The sequence below is a fragment of the Notolepis coatsorum genome, assembly GCF_963971535.1.
Source record: "Notolepis coatsorum genome assembly, chromosome: 10".
Classification (NCBI taxonomy): domain Eukaryota; kingdom Metazoa; phylum Chordata; class Actinopteri; order Aulopiformes; family Paralepididae; genus Notolepis; species Notolepis coatsorum.
Window position 1 is genome coordinate 46,965,402 of NC_140174.1, and position 17,832 is coordinate 46,983,233.

The 17,832-nt window shown below is 42.1% G+C and overlaps 1 protein-coding gene across 1 annotated transcript in view; it reads right to left on the minus strand.

The window, feature by feature from the left end:
• Positions 1-17,832, minus strand: part of pgs1 (phosphatidylglycerophosphate synthase 1) — a 104,530-nt gene that overhangs the window by 16,848 nt on the left and 69,850 nt on the right. The window contains 1 exon segment of the mRNA XM_084322861.1: positions 10,741-10,889. Coding sequence (XP_084178987.1) covers positions 10,741-10,889 — 149 coding nt within the window.

Here is a 17,832-nt window from a genome sequence, read left to right on the forward strand (position 1 = left end):
GCTTTGCAGCTGAATGTATTTGTAGATGATAACATGTCGGTACACCTGTTGGAGTTCGGAGTGAACTATAGGGTGACGTCACCCAGCTGTCAAAAGATATAGGCGATTCGCGCTACGGCAGCAGTTTTCGAGGAGGTAGTAGAATTCGGCAGAACACCGGGACTCGGAGGACGGGAGGACGGCGGCAGCAGTGGATTTGCGAATAGCATGCAGCTGCAGAGCCGCAGAGCCAGCGGCGCTTTCAGGTCTCACAGGCCCGCTCAACAGCGCCCCCCCCCCCACCCAACGGCTGAAAGCTGTGACCAGACCTGAAAGCGCCGCTGGCTCTGCGGCTCTGCAGCTACATATGCTTCTAGCAAAATCCAGCATCCAGCCCGGCTGTTTGCAATGGGAGCAGCACGGACTCGGGACTTATTTTATTTGGAATATAATGACTTTATACGCAAAAGTAGCCTAGTTTTAAGTTAACATATTATAAATCTACATGCCTTGAGGATGTCATTCTTTATATAGCCTGCCTATCAGGCAAAAAAAATTATTCTAACGGAAACACTGATACCGTGATATATACCGTTACCGTCTATGCTTCAAATTATACCGTGATATAAATTTTAGACCATACCGTCCACCCCTACGGCACGGTCTACGGAAATGCAGAAAAAAAACTACCAAATCCATTCCGAGACGGACTAGTGTCGCGCGCAACAAGTCTCAGTCTCTCTCTCTCTCTCCTTCAAGTAACGTTACACTATAAAAACAAACTGGATAGTTGATATAAGTTGATATATGAACTGGATAGCTCATATAAGCCATTCTCCCTTTCTGTGTGCGTGTGTGTGTGCATGCCCGTCCCAACTCTGGTCTTTGGAAAGTTTGTTAGTATTTACTGAGGATGGCCAGATAATGTTGATATTTAAACTTAAAAAATAATTATACAGAGAGAAGCTTCAGCAAGAACAAAACGCTGCTGACCGACAAAAGAGAATCCCTCACTGAGGAAAACACAAAGGCCTAACCATCATGTATCACAATGGTTATGTCAGCCAGAAATGGGGAGAAGCATGAACAGGACATCTCTTTGAAATAAATAAAATTTTACAGTTTTTTTCTTGATTTCTTTTAAACAAATTATTATTTTGTATTATTTAACTATTTAATTATTATTTAGTTATTGCACTGCACTGGCAGTTGAACTGCATTGAACTGAACTTAATTGAAAAAGGAAACCTCATAACCTAACTGGCACTGAACATTGAACTACACTGGCACTGTTTGCAGATGTGCTATTATTAACTCATTGACCGCCGAGCCCCTTCCGGGAAATTAGGTCTAGTACGCCAGCGCTTTAATCAATGGGAGGATGGGGATATTTGTGAGTGCTTAAAATATATCTTAAATTATGGCTATGGGTCTAATACACCCGTCGCTTATCAATGACTTGCTTGCAGTCAACATGTATGAAACGGATTGTTTTTTTCATCGGTACATTTCCGTTTTATACCGTTTTGAATACGAGTATAGTTTTGGAGATTTGTAGTAATTCCAGAGACAGACGCGATAATAGCCCTTTAGTGGAATACACAAAACACATTGTAATTTTTCGGCTGATTTATGAATAGTTTTCAAATAAACGCTAGATTATCTATAGTATATGTGTAGGGATGTCCCGATCCGATCACGTGATTTTCAGAAGATCGGGATAAAAAAAAAGGTTTTTTGATTTTTGATTTTATTATTTTCTTTACTTCAACAAACATGACCATGTTCACGACTTAAACTCATACTGAGGCCTTAGTTTTGTTTTTAAATTGCATATCATCATTCATTTATTTATTTATTGTCACACAGAGCAGAAGAATTTTGCCAAAACAAACGCATTTCCTTTGATTTAATTATACATCAAATTATTTATGTCAAGGATGAGGGACATCCACTAATTGCAGAACTTGCAGTCACCAGATTTTTACAGACGATGGCGCCATTGCTCTCATGAAGCAGCAGGTTGGAGGTGGAGTTTTTAGATTACTCCAGTTGCAATACCTCGCTTGAATGAAGTTAACTTTTCACCTGGATAACGTCAACATTCAGGGTGAATGTAATGTGAGAAATTGGGATGAAAAAAACTAATCGGGAAAGATCGGTATCGGTAGATACTCAAAATCACATGATCGGGAGCAAAAAAATGTGATTGGGACATCCCTATATATGTGTCCTTATGCACGATACAAAAGTGGGCTGAAAAATCGCTTATCCGTGCCTTGCTCAGCGCCAACGGCACACACACACACGTTGTGATCGCTGTGAAAAAAACATCTGATTAACCCAAGACTGGTAACATAGATTCCTTACCTCATATCTGATGTTCTGCAAAAAGATTAATCCAATTCCTGATCGCCATTCCAAATATTGATCGCGTTTATTGATCCAACGTTATATCTCCAAAACACATAATCCATGCTGCTCTGAGGCTGCGGTTACACTAATGGCTAGTTTTCGTTTCGTTGTCAGGGTCAGTTTTGCTTTTCAGAACGCAACGTAATGGCAGGCAAGTTAGACATTGTTTTTGCCTCCTGAGCACAGTGATGTATATATACATGTAGTACAATGCCAAAGCAGTAGGTGGCGATGTAGTTCAAACATGAAGGCAATTTTCAACCAATCAGAAAAGTTGAATGTGCCAATACACTTCCTGTTAAAAATCAACAATCTACCATCTTTAAATGCCTCGCGTGAGCCATTTAGCCAACGTAGCATTTATTTTTCAGCAAAGAAAGTGCAATAAACAAAACGGATACATTCACTGTGTGTTCTGCCTCATTTGTTGATGAAACAAAACTAACATCAACACAATTGACCACCAAGAGCGGAGTTTAGTCTCACAAAAAGATTGTTGCCGATTTTGTTAGCTTACGTGCTAACGTGATTGGAATATGCCAGTATAACAGTATAGCATTGTGGCTAGCAGCTTGGTAACGTTAATGCTAGCAGAATGAATGGATGTAAACTTTATTTAACAGATTGCAGAATGGGTACAATACAATACGGCTCAATACAAACAATTGTTAAGGGAATGCAGACTGTTGTAGCTTGGACTGGGCTCCTTATAACAATAAATTGACAACACATGGTAGCCGCAGCTCCTTGGGACAGCTCTGCTGTAAACACTGTAAATAACCGTGCGGGTCTCTACTGCGCATGGGCGTTGAGCAACAACGGCTCCGTATCCGGCTCACTCAGATTACATGGCACCATTGTCTGCAAGTTTTGGCGAGTATCCAAAACGAAAGACAATTTCAGCGTTGCCAGTAGGACAATGCGTTATCCTGCAAAAACTGCGTTTCTTTTTAACTTGGACAGCAAACGTAATCATTCAGCAACAAAAACGTTGCTGTATTCACCAGTGTCCCCAGTCCATCTGTTATCTGATACTGCATGCCCGAGAAAGAAAACCTGGACCGGAGTTTTATTTTTATGTACATCCCCAGCGAATTCAATCCAATGATGTGCAATACCATCCGGGAGACGATAGGCTGCGGTATTTTCCCTTTTGCAAGCTCAGACCCATTCCCAACGATAACATCAGGTTGGATGGATGAAAATGAATGGATATCGCTAATAAAAGAAATAACGATTAAAACCCGACTATACTCGTGATTGGCGCTCAAGCGATGGCGAGTTAACCAGACTATCATCGTGATCGGCGTTCAATGAGTTAAAAACATAATTTTGTATTGTTTTTTTTTGTTAAATCCAAAGCAAAAAAATATTTATCAGAGAAATCCGAAAACGGGAAAATTTATTAAAAACCGAGAAATCCGAAAACAGGAAAATTCATATCCGAAAACAGGAAAAGATAAAAACGGATTTCATAGGGCCCTAGTTAAGGTGAGTTAATAAATTCACTCTGAAAATCTGCTCCACTCTGATAAACTGACTCTTTGGTCAGAGTGTCCAGTGTGCACTCAGAATTTCCGAACAACTTGAGTGCGCTCGCTCTGACACTGGTTGTAAATAGGTATGAGTGTTGTATGTGCCTCCCTCAGTGTTTCCCATTAATTACCTAGACTGATACATTGCCAATAGAGATGTATCAGTAGTATTCGCACTGGCAGTGGTAGTAGTCGTAATAGTAATCCAGTATATTTTTATATTTTCTAAAAAATAAACCAGTTCAACACAGGTAACCACTTTTGCTTCATTTCTTTGATGGCTCAAATGTATGATCTCCAGGGATTCTCAAACCTCTCCTCGAGGCACCCCAGCCGTTCCATGTATTTGTTAAATTCCACCACCAGCACACCTGATTCAACTAATAAAGGGCTTGTTAAGTTGAATCAGGTGTGCTGGTGGTGGAATTTAACAAATACATGGAACGGCTGGGGTGCTCCGAGGAGAGGATTGGGAAGCACTGCGTGAATCTAGTCGATTTTGTGTTTTGAGCACAAAGTTCATCATCATAGATCTGGCCTCTTTATTTTTGCTCTTAAAGTGCACCAGATTGATGCATTTAACTTTACAATGTACAAAAAAAAATTCACTTCCGGGGGAGCATGCCCCCAGACCCCCCTAGAGGGTCCGAGGTTCACCCACCACAGTGTCACAAAATCCTGTGGGAAACATTGTCCCTGTATTGTAAATATTATTACGTGTGTTGTCACTACTGTATGTATAATTGTAAATAAATTAATTTATGTGTTATGTGTAAATATTGTTAATATTTATTTACCTAATTTATGTGCAATCGTTTCATTTCAGCTCAGTGTAGAGAAATGCACCGATACTGACACCACGTATCCGTGACATGCGCGCCCCGCGAAAACACTAGTCGTTTTGGGGGGGCCTACCACCCCCCCTGAAAAAAATCCTAGGGGAAACACTGACGTTAGTTAGCCACAAGCCTCGTGCCCATGTACACAGGGCCCATTTATCCTCATGTGCAAATATGAGTGGAGGGGAGCTGTTGAATGACAACATTGTCTTTCTCCTACAACTTGAACGACATTGCCAGGAATTCATTGTGTGATGTATTAAAAATATGTTGCCCTATTATTCGATGGAATTTCATGGGACATGCTGACGTAAGCACTGAAAATATTCTTTGTTATACAGGCGGGGAAAATCATTGGAAGTTTACGAAAAAATTGTGTGGTTTTTATTGGCAGATATCGTTATATATATCTTGACTATTGCTCTGCGATGTGGTCATCTGCTGCCAGTGGTGACCTCAGGAAGCTCCAGGTGGTCCAGAACAGGGCAGCATGGTTGGTACTGGGCTGCTCACTAAGGTCTAATGTGAGCCGTATGCATGCCCGCCTCTCTTGGCTTAACGTTGAAAATAGATGGTCTTTTAATATACTTGTGCTGTTCAAGTTGGTCATGAGCAGTAAAACTCCTGTTTTTATACATAATCAGATTGTTTTTAGTAATACTGTGCACGAGCATTACACTAGAGGTTCCAGTAGTGGGCAGCTTGAATTGCCAGGTCCTAGAACCAGCGCTTTGGGGAGATCTTTTATTTTTAGAGCATTAACTCTGTGGAATGGGCAGCTGCCTCGGAACCTCTGCTGCATTTACAGTAGATTCACTTTTAAAAAGAATCTTAAATTGTTTTTAAATTGTTTTTAACACTGTAAAGTAATTTTTTGTTTTTGTTTTACACTAATGTAATTTTAGCTATATTAATTGTTACAGTAGGTTCATTATGCATTGTGTGTACTGCCTTTTAATAATTTTGTTTTTTGCAATAGTGATTGTTTTTGTATGTTTTTTTGTGTGTGGACCCCAGGAAGACTAGCTGGTTGCTATCGCACCAGCTAATGGGGATCCCTAATCAAATCAAATCAAATCAAATATAGGTGCACAATATTAACTCAATCTCCGCCAACCACGTATATATGCGTGTTTGCTCGCCATGCGTTGAACGACAATCACGTATATATATACGCTATTAGATCGTTTGATCTTTTTCCTTTGATCCCCGCGCTACAGACTTGCCCGAAGCGATCTGAATCACTTTGGCACAGCCACATACGCTTGAACTGCAATAACGATCGAATATCATCAGATGGCAGTATCGTCTACCATTTGAACTCTGATAGGAAGGCAGCATTAGTCATTGAATGCATCGAGGCATCGAGACTGGCTCTGTGGGGGAGGCCAAAGCAATCGCAAAAGCAGATCCGCTCGCCTCAAAACCTAGTGTCCAGTAAACAACGTGTAATTACATATAAACTTGTAATCGTGATCGCCGATGGGATCATTGGAATTATTCTTTTTGGAGTACCTTCTGGCTAAGGTAAGAACCCCCTAAGTTTATTTTAGCAAACATTGAACATGTTTATGTAACGATCGCAGTGGATTGCTGTACCGGTCATAAACTAGGCTTTTTCCAACAATCGGATTTTCGGGGTAAGACTACCCCCCCCCCCCCCCCCCCCCCCCCCCCCGATTATTTTGATTTTGTGAAGGTACATATGTACATGTTATATACCTTTGATTTAGGAGTATTTGAACGATTCGTGCTTATTGCACATCTCGCGATCCATGGAAAAATACTGGATTCTTTCGGAAATAAATTACAAACTACAGTGTGTAGAAACGAACTCCTTTTTACATGCTTGTTAGATAACCGTGTTTCTAGCCTTTAATCATTTAATCCACTCATCAGCTGCTGTTCCGTGACTGGCCTCTGCGTTGTGTCATTTTACTTGGATATCTCATTAGCTGTCTCACACTGTATCAACCCCTGTTAGTACATCCGTAGTCAGAAGAAACGACACTGCAACGTGATCTCTTTCCTTAGATCCTCATGTTTATTTTGATAAACATAGCCTCGTACCAGATGTAACACAGTTCTGTAATGTCCTTGAACAGTCTTAATTCATTCTTCTCCACCGTTTCTTATGCTATTAGTCGAATGGTTCTGGGCCTCGTCGTCGGCCAAAACCTCCCCTGTTAGCCGAAGCTAGCGATGATGTGTCATATTCCCCTCCCCCACCCAGCGAGGGTGAGGAGGGATCTCAAAGTCTCTGATCAATGCGTCTGCTCGCCTGTGCGTCGTGTCTCAATCTGGCTAGTCTCCTGAAGACCCCACAGCTTACCGTCTTCAAGTCTCGCGATGTCGACCTCTCTCTCGTGACTGTTACTATGGCAACGGCACTTTTGACCCAAATCACTATAGCAACGGCAGGGGTGTACAGTGCGACATATATATCGCACGTGCTACAGCAACAGCCGTCTGTGTGATGGATGGATTTACTTCAGTAGCACTGGTGCGATAGGGATTCGGTTCATATAGATACTCTTATTTTGAAAATCCTGTAGCGGGTCTCATTTCTGCCCACGCGCAGCTCCAGCTAGGCTCCGAAAGCTAGCAACGTTCAGGTGCATATGATACTCTTATTTTGAAAAAACTCTTGTGACAACTCGACGAGTCGTATCCGCCCTATCCGTGCTTCTGCAAGGAGCAGCGCGTTGGTCGGTTGGTGCGCACTGCTGCGTTAACACAGCAGTGCGCCTACACGTCCCGAAATAAGTCTGTGGTGTTTTTTCTTTCTCGCAACGGGTCAAATGCATCTACATGCTTTGCACCGTCGCCATTCCTTTATGCGCACATCGCCCGAAATTAACGTTTATGTACCATTACAATCACTACAACGTTAGCAAGCTAACAAGCTAATCCTGATCAGAGGCGCAGAGCCAGCAGACACAGTGTGGAAAGGGAAATGGGGGGGCACTCTCTCCCCTTCCCTGTGTGTGTGTGTGCGTGCGTGCGTTTGGAAAGACGATGAAGTCACTAGTCAGGACTCAGGACAGGAGTATATTATAGTAAACTGAGGATGGACAGATAATGATGATATTCAAATATAAACAAGTTTCGAGAGGAGTGGAAGTTTGAAGACAGACTAGACTACAATATGATGCAGGGGTGGTGAGTTGAAACAGTGTGTGTGAATGAATGAATGAAAACTTTATTTAACAGATTGCAGAATGGGTACAGTACGGCTCAATACACACAATTGTTAAGGGGATGCAGACCAGAGAAAGACGTTTGTCTTGTTTACATCAGGGTCCCCCATTGTGTGTGTGTGTGTCCCAACCGACCCCACTTCTATGTTTCAATAAATTATTTGCATTTAAAACTATTAACGCTGACTCATTCCTTCAGTCCACTCAAAATTATGCTAATATTCCTTATGTTGTTTATGATATTAATTGAAAATAGCATATGAGAGTATCATAGTAATAATAACACATGGCGATATACTAAATGACAGCCAAACATGGCACTGCAACTAAATAACACAAATACAATAGGCACATTTGTGACTGTTACAAATATAACGCGTTTTATACTTGTGCTACAAGATTTTGGCCTGTGCTACAAAACTATCAACCTCTGTAGCACCAGTGCTATGTGCAAAAAAAGTTAACATACAGCCCTGAACGGCGATGTTGATATTACTAAACGATGTGGCCACACCACCATGTGAGAGCCCAGTGCCGCTGCACACAATGACCTTGGCTTGCTTGAGAGCTCAGCTGACAACAGGCCCTCGTCTGCAGCCTCACTAGAGCCAGACATAGTGACTGATACTGTCCTCTTACAACTAATATCTAATAGCAGATGCTGTCACCCACCGATATATACATTATATACACATTGAAAAACATAGATTCATTCATGCTGTACGGCAAATAGTGTGTCAAATTAGCCATACCATTTTCCCCATAGCTATAATATAGAATATACAAATAGCTCCGCAAAGATCATGAATTATCGCGAAAAGTCACGAAAAGCCGACCTACTGACTGCAAGATGCGCGGCCAGCGTGGCAGAGAATGAGTTAAGGGGGAAATGAGCCAACAAGGTGAAAGATTTTCTTTACGGTCAAGGTTAGGTCAAGTCAATAAATCAAATCAAATTTATTTGTAAGACCCGACAACACACGTTAATGTCCCCATGGGCCGTAAACAAGTCAAGAAGAAACATCACAATAAGTCAAGAACAAAACAAGAACACCATAAGGTCCAAAAAATATTAAATAAATGCAAAAAATAAAATAAATGCAACACTCCCAGACATACCCCACGCGAAGGTAAGGAAAAACTCACTAATACCTAGCAATAGGAGGGGGTTAGAGAGTTCCCATGTTTGTAGTGGGCGGAGATGAAGCAATAAATACAAGTAGTGAGCATATGCATACATGGTGACAGTAGAATCATAGTATATAAGAAAATTGTGAAGACAGAGACAGAGGTTAAAAGGTTCTCCTATGTCTGCAGAAAAGCAGACAAGGAAATAAATAGACATCCTAACTAAACTAGACAGATTAATCTAAGGGTCAGGCCCCGACCAGGTGATATCAGGGTAGGTTGAAGGAGAGAGAAAAAAGATGGGTCTTAAGCAGGGATTTAAAAGCTTCGACAGAGCAGGCACCCCTGACGACGGCAGGTAATTTGTTCCACAGGTAGGGAGCGCGGTAGACAAAGGCTCTGTGGCATGGTTTATCGCACAAGGACGAGCTGGGTAAAGCGGAGCGTAACGAGATACCGTAATTCCTCTAATAGTAACCGGGTCTCAAATACAAGCCGGGTCTCTATTAATGGCCGGGTGCGCTCTTGAGCTAAGCAATTATAAGCCGGCCTCCTAATACAAGCCGGGTTACTAATATACTGAGCTGCATACTGAGCTAGTTACTTGATTTCACTTTGAAAACGTTGAAATGACCAGTGACCACCTGTAATTGCACTGTTTACTATTTCATACAGTACTTGGTTTCAATAAATGAACCCAGTACATTTTACTGGGTTCAAACTGACACAAAATGTTGATTTATTCATTATGATCCGTTTGAAAATTTGAAATATAGGCCTCCCTCTTATACAGGCCTCCTCCTAATACAAGCCTGGTACCCGCTACAGTTGAAACAAATACAAGCCGGGGTTACTATTAGAGGAATTACGGTATTCTAGTTTTGATTGGATATACCGGGTTAAGGATAGAGATAGAAAGAGAGGAGTGGGGAGCCTGGTGGAGGAGGGACCCAGCATGGTTAGGAAAGGTATAGGGATTGGCAGGCTCCATCGGTTTAGCATGACTAGCAGGCTCGCTACGAGCCTGTACCCTGGCATGCTTGTGGGGTGGCTGTCAGCCCGACGTTCTATGTTTCCGGTCCAGTTCCCTACTCCCACTTACTGCGGATCTCAGAGCCATGACCATACCCACGGAGAGCAGCCAGGCTCCATTCCAGTTGGGATGAAGGCCATCCCTAGCAAAGAGCTCCGGACGTCTCCAGAAAACATAGAAATTGTCTATATACGGAATCGTATTTAGGGAACAGTAACTCTTCAGCCAGATATGAAGTTCACGGATCCTGCTGTACTTGCCATCCCCATACCGAGGGGAGGGAAAGGGACCAGAGATAATAAAGGCTTTCTTAAAAGACTGGACTGTGGAGATCAAGGCCCTAAAGTCCTCCCTCAATATCTCAGACTGTTGATACTTAATGTCATTAGACCCGGAGTGGATGATGGATGATGCCCGAGGATTGTCCTTGATAAGTGAAGGGAGTGCTGCCTTGATGTCCTAATAAGGGTACGTACGTGTGCGTGTGTGTGTGTGTGTGTGTGTGTGTGTGTGTGTGTGTGTGTGTGTGTGTGTGTGTGTGTGTGTGTGTGTGTGTGTGTGTGTGATTCTGAGTCATCTGTTCCCACTGGCAGCAACTTGAAAGACCTTACCTCCTGCAGCTGGACCTGTAGTTCCCGGTTCTCAGTTACTATGGCGATCTGAGCCTCCAGGTCACGGTGAACTGAGCGGTAACCAAAATTAGGAGAGCCAATCAGAGTCAGGCAAGGCCGATCCTGCCCCTGGAGGTAATACCACAGACCTGAGAGAAAGACAAAGCAGGAAAGAGTGAGTGAGTGAGTAGGTAATGTTGATGCGGTTTCACGTTCCAGTGGGGAATCTGGTTGGCCAAACCCACAACTAAAAGGGAAGCATATGTAGAAATCCCCAATGTCGATCCAAACCAAAGAATGAGAGTGAGTGTGCATCCTCGTCCTGAGGCTATGGCTGAATGACTATAAAAGCCGCTCTCACTCTCACGCTACATGCCATCGTAACCGCAAAGCAAGAACAGCAGTGTAGGAAAAATAAAACGAGTAAAACGTCTTGCGTGTATTCTTCTCTCTAACCAGACCAGGGCAAGACCAAATTAGAGGTTGTGTCTTTGGACAAAGCCTTGTTCACAATGTTTCTTGTAGACAGAGTCTCGTGTGCATACAAGGGGAATGATTGAGTGTTCCAATGTTCAACCCAACCAAGAATTCAGATAGTGGATCGACGCATGCTGAAAGTATGCGTGTGTGCATGTGTGCGTCAATGGTTCTCAACTGGTGTACCTTGAACTCAGTTCAGGTGTGCCTTGAGATCTTGTAAAGAAATTCAATGTATTTTTACATTTTCATTAAAAAGGTGCTACAGGTAACATTCAGCCACTAGATAATATAATAATAATAGATTTAATTTATATAGCACACTTTAAACTCAGTGAGCTCTCAAGGTGCTTCACAGCAGAAGGAAAAATAAATAAAAAAATAGAATAAAAAGGTTTAAAACAAGAAAACATCCAAATGAATAAAAATAAGATAAGAATAAAAAGTTTTAAAACATAAAAACATTTCAAATGAATAAAATAAAAAAACAAAGCAGGAGCAGATAAAAAAAACAGGCCCTATTCGAAGGCAGAGCAAAACAAATGGGTTTTAACACTTTGAATGCCCAAAACGACATAACACGTGTTAGCAGCCCGCCCCCTGAATGCCCACCACGACAATTAGCGTGATTTCTTTTTATTAGCGATCTGAATTCATATTTCATCAACCGAGTCTACCGTTGGGAAACCAGCCCCACCAGGCGCTCAGATGTGAAAAAAGCACCCCCTATCATCTCCCAGATGGTAATGCACCCTTTTGGAATGGACTCAATGAAAATGGATGAGAAAGAAAAACTCCGGAATCCACATTTTACTTCTCACGCATGTACCCCGAGACGCTCGGAGTCATTGTGGACCATCAGAACAGCGTGTAATATGTCTTTACAGTACGTAGCATTGGATCAATAAAAGGATCGATTTTTGGAATGGCGATCAGGAATTGGAATAATCTTTTTGGATACCATCTGATCTCAGGTAAGGAATCTATTTTACCAGTCTTAGGATATCAGACCTGTTTTCACAGAGATATAAGCTTTTCCCCTATGTGTAATATGGCTGTTTGGCTGTGCGAGCGATCAGGAACTAAGATAATCAATTTTCAGCTCGTGGCACCAGCGTGCATACGTACACATAATGATAATCTAGCGTTTATTTGAAAACGATTCATAAATAGGCCGAAAAATGACAACGTTCTAGAATATTCCAGTACAGGGCGTTTATCACGGATTATTTTTATTTTCCGTGAAAACGAGGGCTTTTCAAAATGCTATAAAACGGAAATGAACCGATAAAAAAACAATCCGCTTCGACAATGTTGACTGGAAAATGAGTCATTGATAAGCGACTGGCAGATTAGACACATAATTTAAAACATAGATTAGGCGATATTAACGCTAACATTGAAGTGGTTGATGGGCATTCAAGGGGGTAAAAAGGAAAACACGGCCGGCTCTGAAAGTGTTAAAGGGGACATGCATTGCTATTCCTTTCACTATTTGTAGGGCTGTGTTAAATACTTCGAAGCTTCGTTCGATGGGCATGGGATTCGAATATGAAAATAAAATTCGATTATAAAAAAATATATATGAATTTTTTATTTATTTTTATTTAATTTTTAGCAAAATCAACTCTGCCTCTCTTTGTTAATTACAACAAGCAATGCTGTTTGTTATTTAAGATGAGGTCGGACTCGGCACTGACAGATTTGTGTTCATTGTGCTGCTTTTATAAAGCCTCAAATGACGGCTTACAATATTTCATGGAAGCAAAGTGTTGTTAGTCTAAGATTTAAAAAGGTTTAAACTTTACAGCACTGATCAAGTTGAACAAAGTGCTGTACAAGTCCCACAACATAATAAAAAATTATTGTAAGTAATTTTAAATTTTTTAATAACATTTTTTTTTTTAACTTTTTTTAATTTCAAAGCTTCGAATTAAAATCGAATCTCGGCTGCGAAGCTTCGAATTCCAAAAAAAAATTGAAGGTCAGCCCTAACTATTTGGGCAAATTTACACAATTCCTGTGAGTCTATGGAACACATCTGTAAAGTTTTTTTCAAAAAAATTCATTGTTTTATATTTTTAATCAATTACCGGTACTCAAAAGCTAAAATTTTCGACTTCAAGATTCCAAGCTGTTTGTGCTGCGCTCCGCCCATAAGCGCTTTGAGTGACAGTCGCCCACAGTCTGCGACTGGCACAGAGAGAGATATAGAGAGATTGAGGGGGATACTAATTAATTTCGCCGCGGGAGGGCATAATCCCACGGGGCAATGCATTGGTAACTTGTTTCAAATGACAATATATACCGCTCTGAATATTATTGCACGGATCGGAATATGGGAGTGCGCGTGGGAGTCAAAGATATTTTGACAGTGATATCAGTGATGGGGGAGAAGCCCCACACCAGCCCCGCGCACACACACATTCACACACTCCTGTGCGCGGTCCCTCTCTCTCTCTCTCTCTCTCTCTCTACCAGGAAGAAGACCCTCCACGCGCGCCGGTCAGGTTGTGTGTAAAATGCGTGTGTTTGTGTTTTCCCGTGCGCCGGTCAGGTTGTGTGTGTGTAAATGCGTGTGTTTGTGTTTCCCCGTGCGCCGGTCAGGTTGTGTGTGCGTCGGTCAGGTTGTGTGTGTAAATGCGTGTTTGTTTGTTTCCCCGACAGAAGCTCCTGTCCCTCTCTATCTCTCTCTCGCTCGCTCGTTCTCTGCCTCTTTCTGTCGGCACCCGCTTGAGGAAGTGCAGGTATTTCCACTTGCATGGTTGCGCTACAACCATAGAGGGGGCGTTAGTTATGCAGATCAGTGCCTTATTAACGTCAGCAAAACAGTCAAATCAGAATGACTTAATTCACTGGTGGAGGAGATTGTCTCAACTGAATTAGAGCAATCTGCCAATATGGTAATTAGAGACACAGACCCATTGATACTAACCCCCCATTGCTAGAAAACAATGCTAAACACTGGAAAAGGCCATTTATAAGACACAGGACCTTTAATACTTTGAGTGCCAACGACGAGATTAGTCGTCCTAACTCGCCATTTTCTCGTTATTTAATCGTTTTTCTTTTATTAGCGATATCCATTCATTTTTCATCCATCCAGCTTGACGTTATCATTGTGAATGGGTCTGAGCTCGAAAAGGGCAAATACCGCCGCCTATCGTCTCCCGGATGGTAATGCACATCATTGGATTGGATTGGGTGGCAATGTGCATCAGAAAAAAAGTCCGGTCCAGGGTTTTCCCATCTCTGGCATGCAGTATCGTGTTACCAGATTGACTGAGGACCCTCAGAGCAGCGTCGATTATGTGTTTCGGACTATAACGTTGGATCAATAAACGCGATCAATATTTGGAATGGCGATCAGGAATTGGATTAATCTTTTTGCAGAACATCCGATGTGAGGTAAGGACTCTATTTTACCAGTATTGGGTTAATCAGATGTTTTTTTTCGATCACAACGTGTCTGTGTGTGTGTGTGTGTGTGTGTGTGTGTGCGTGTATGACGTTAGCGCTGACCAGGTCATGGATAATAGATTTTTCAGCCCACTTCTCTAGCGTGCATAAGTACACATATACTATCGATAATCTAGTGTTTATTTGAAAACGATTCATAAATCAGCCGAAAAATTACAACGTGTTTTGTGTATTCCACTAAAGGGCTATTATCGCGGAATTTCTCTGAAATTACTAGAACTCTCCAAAACTATACTCGTATTCAAAACGGTATAAAACGGAAATGTACCAATGAAAAAACAATCCGTTTCATACATGTTGACGGCAAGCAAGTCATTGATAAGCGAGGGGTGTTTTAGACCCATAGCCATAATTTAAGATATAGTTTAAGCGTTCGCAAATATCCCCGACCTCCCATTGACTAAAGCGCTGGCACTCAAAAGGTTATCTGGTCAAAGGGGCGTGGCACCCAATGTGTTAAGGCTGGCCTTGAAGGCAGCAATGGAGACTGAGGCCTTGATGGACCCCGGCAGCTGATTCCCAGTGCGGGAAAAGCACGGTGCCCCATGGTCGACAGCCTAGTGTGTGGGATGGCGAGGAGGTTTTGGCTGCCAGACCCGAGTGATCTGGACGCAGGTTGAGGGGAGAGGAGGTCCTGGAGATAGATGTCACACTAGAGCACCAGCATGTCACTTATCCAAGCAGGTGCATTCCACGTGGGGGAAATGGAAAGTAGGGAGGGGATACATGCCTGTGAGATGTAAATAACAATCATTTTGGACCCGCAATTTTTTTTTGGGGGGGATAAATTATCAATTAAAATGTTACTTTTATTTTGCACCTTTCTAAAAGCTCTGTGGATGCATTTTTCTTTTTTAAATGATTACTCTACATAAAATTTTATCTATAGCACCTTTAAAATATAACAAAATCCAGGCGGCCGGGTAGCGCAGCAGACTAAGCGTCTGTCTACCACCACAGAACCAGTGGGATCGAATCCGGCTGTGGTGCCTCCGGCTTGGCCGACCGTCCATACTAACACAATTGGCAGTGTTAGCGGGTGGGAAGCCGGCGTGGGTGGGTCCTGGTCGGGGCGCCTGCACAGCAAGGGAAGGATCTGGGAGAGGTAGTGTGACCTTCCACACGTTACACTCTCCCAGTGAGAGTCCGCGCTGCCAGGTGAAAAGAAGCGGTGGGCTGGCTACACATGTGTCGGAGGAAGCATGTGATAGTCTCCGCCCTCCCAGACCGACGGTAGGGGGTAGAGTGCGCAACGACCAGGAAGGGGGGATTGGAAATTGGCATAACGACTAACATTGGGATGGGAGAAAAATCGGAAAAAGAAGGAGGAAAAAGATAATACAAAAAAAAAATATATATATATATATATATATATATATATATATATAACAAAATCAGTCTATAGTAATACTTTTCCCCAATCAAAGGCCCTGTTCAGACTTCGTATCAACATGCGTCACAGTGGATGGCTCCAGGTACAGGTGTGATGCACCCAAGACACATTGGGCCTCATTCTCGAAGCAATATAAGTACGCATAGAATGCATATTTAGAGATGCAGAGCCAGATGAGTGGCTGCTTAACCGTTTCAGTGTATTGTAATATGATGTGTAACCTGACACTGCAACTCTGTCTTGCAGATGTGCATCAGTGAGACGAGAGCAAAGTTCTGTGATGCACAACGTGGAAAGGTTTGGGTGATTTTGCGCAAGTATTGCCATTCTTTTAGCAGTGTGTACATGAATGCATCCTGGGCCACACCGCCTTGTCGACTGTGTCATGTTCATAAACCTTTTTCTATATTATTCTATACGATGAACACAGCAGAGACGACAACAGCTGTTCTCGTTGTTTTTCTCATCTCCAGTTGGTTCTTAAATTGCATAAGCTGGCTTCATCCACAATGCCTGACGTTTTCAAAAAGCACAAATATAGGCTATGTTCGAAAATCACGGAGAACGAATCTAAAGTAAAATGGATATTTATAAAATAAATATTTTATGTAATCAAAATCCTCTAGTCTATTTTAACTCATTCAGCGCCAGTCACAATGATAGTCGGGTTAACTCACCATCGCTTGAGCGAGTATAGTCGGGTTTTAATCATTATTTCTTTTATTAGCGATATCCATTCATTTTCATCCATCCAGCCTGATGTTATCGTTGGGAATGGGTCTGAGCTCGCAAAAGGGCAAATACCGCCGCCTACGCCTTCCAGCGGGTATTGCACTCCACTGGGAATGGTGTAGTTTCTTTTCTGGGACGATCCGAGCCGTGCGGGCGGGGTTTAAATACTCAGGCGAGGTAGTCAGATACAACGATGCATTGGAACAGTAACCCCGCCCGCCCGTCATTGTGAAACGGTCAGTAATGTGGTACGGACCTCCACGAGCAGTATTTGGAATGGCGATCAGATAATTGGATTATTTCTTTTGCATTACATCAGATACAAGGTAAGAACACTATAATACATTTGATCGTTGATCTGATATTTATTTCTACCCCGATCGATGCCGTCTCTGTGTCTGTAATGTGGCTGCTGCCGTTGGGTGCAGGAGGGGGGGGGGGGGGGGGGGGGGGGGGGCGCGCCGGTCTAAACCACATTGCATGCTTGCACGAGTAAGGATAATAATGATGATCTAGCGTAGATTTCAGGAAGATTCGATAATCAGGCAGAAAATTACGTGTTTAGTGTATTCCACTAAAACGCTATTATCGCGTCTTTCTCTGGAATGACTCAGAAGCACCCAAAGTTATACTCATATTCAAAAGGTATAAAACGGAAATGTACCGCTGAAAAAACAATCCGTTTTGTACATGTTGACTGGAAGCAACTCACTGATAATCGATGGGTGTATTAGACCCATAGCTTTAATTTAAGATATATTTTAAGGACTCGCAAATATCGCAGTCCCCCCATTGACTTACAGCGGTGGCGTACTAGAATGAATGAATTATTTTATTTTGAATGTTTACAAATAAATTAACAAACATTTCGAACATTTTCACAAATAAACAAACGAAAAAGGATAGGTTTGAAGCCGAAGGCTTATAGAGCAACCTACCCCTAATAAAAAAATAAAAAAAAATAAATTAAAGCTTTCAAAATATAACAAACAAAAATAAATCAACAATCA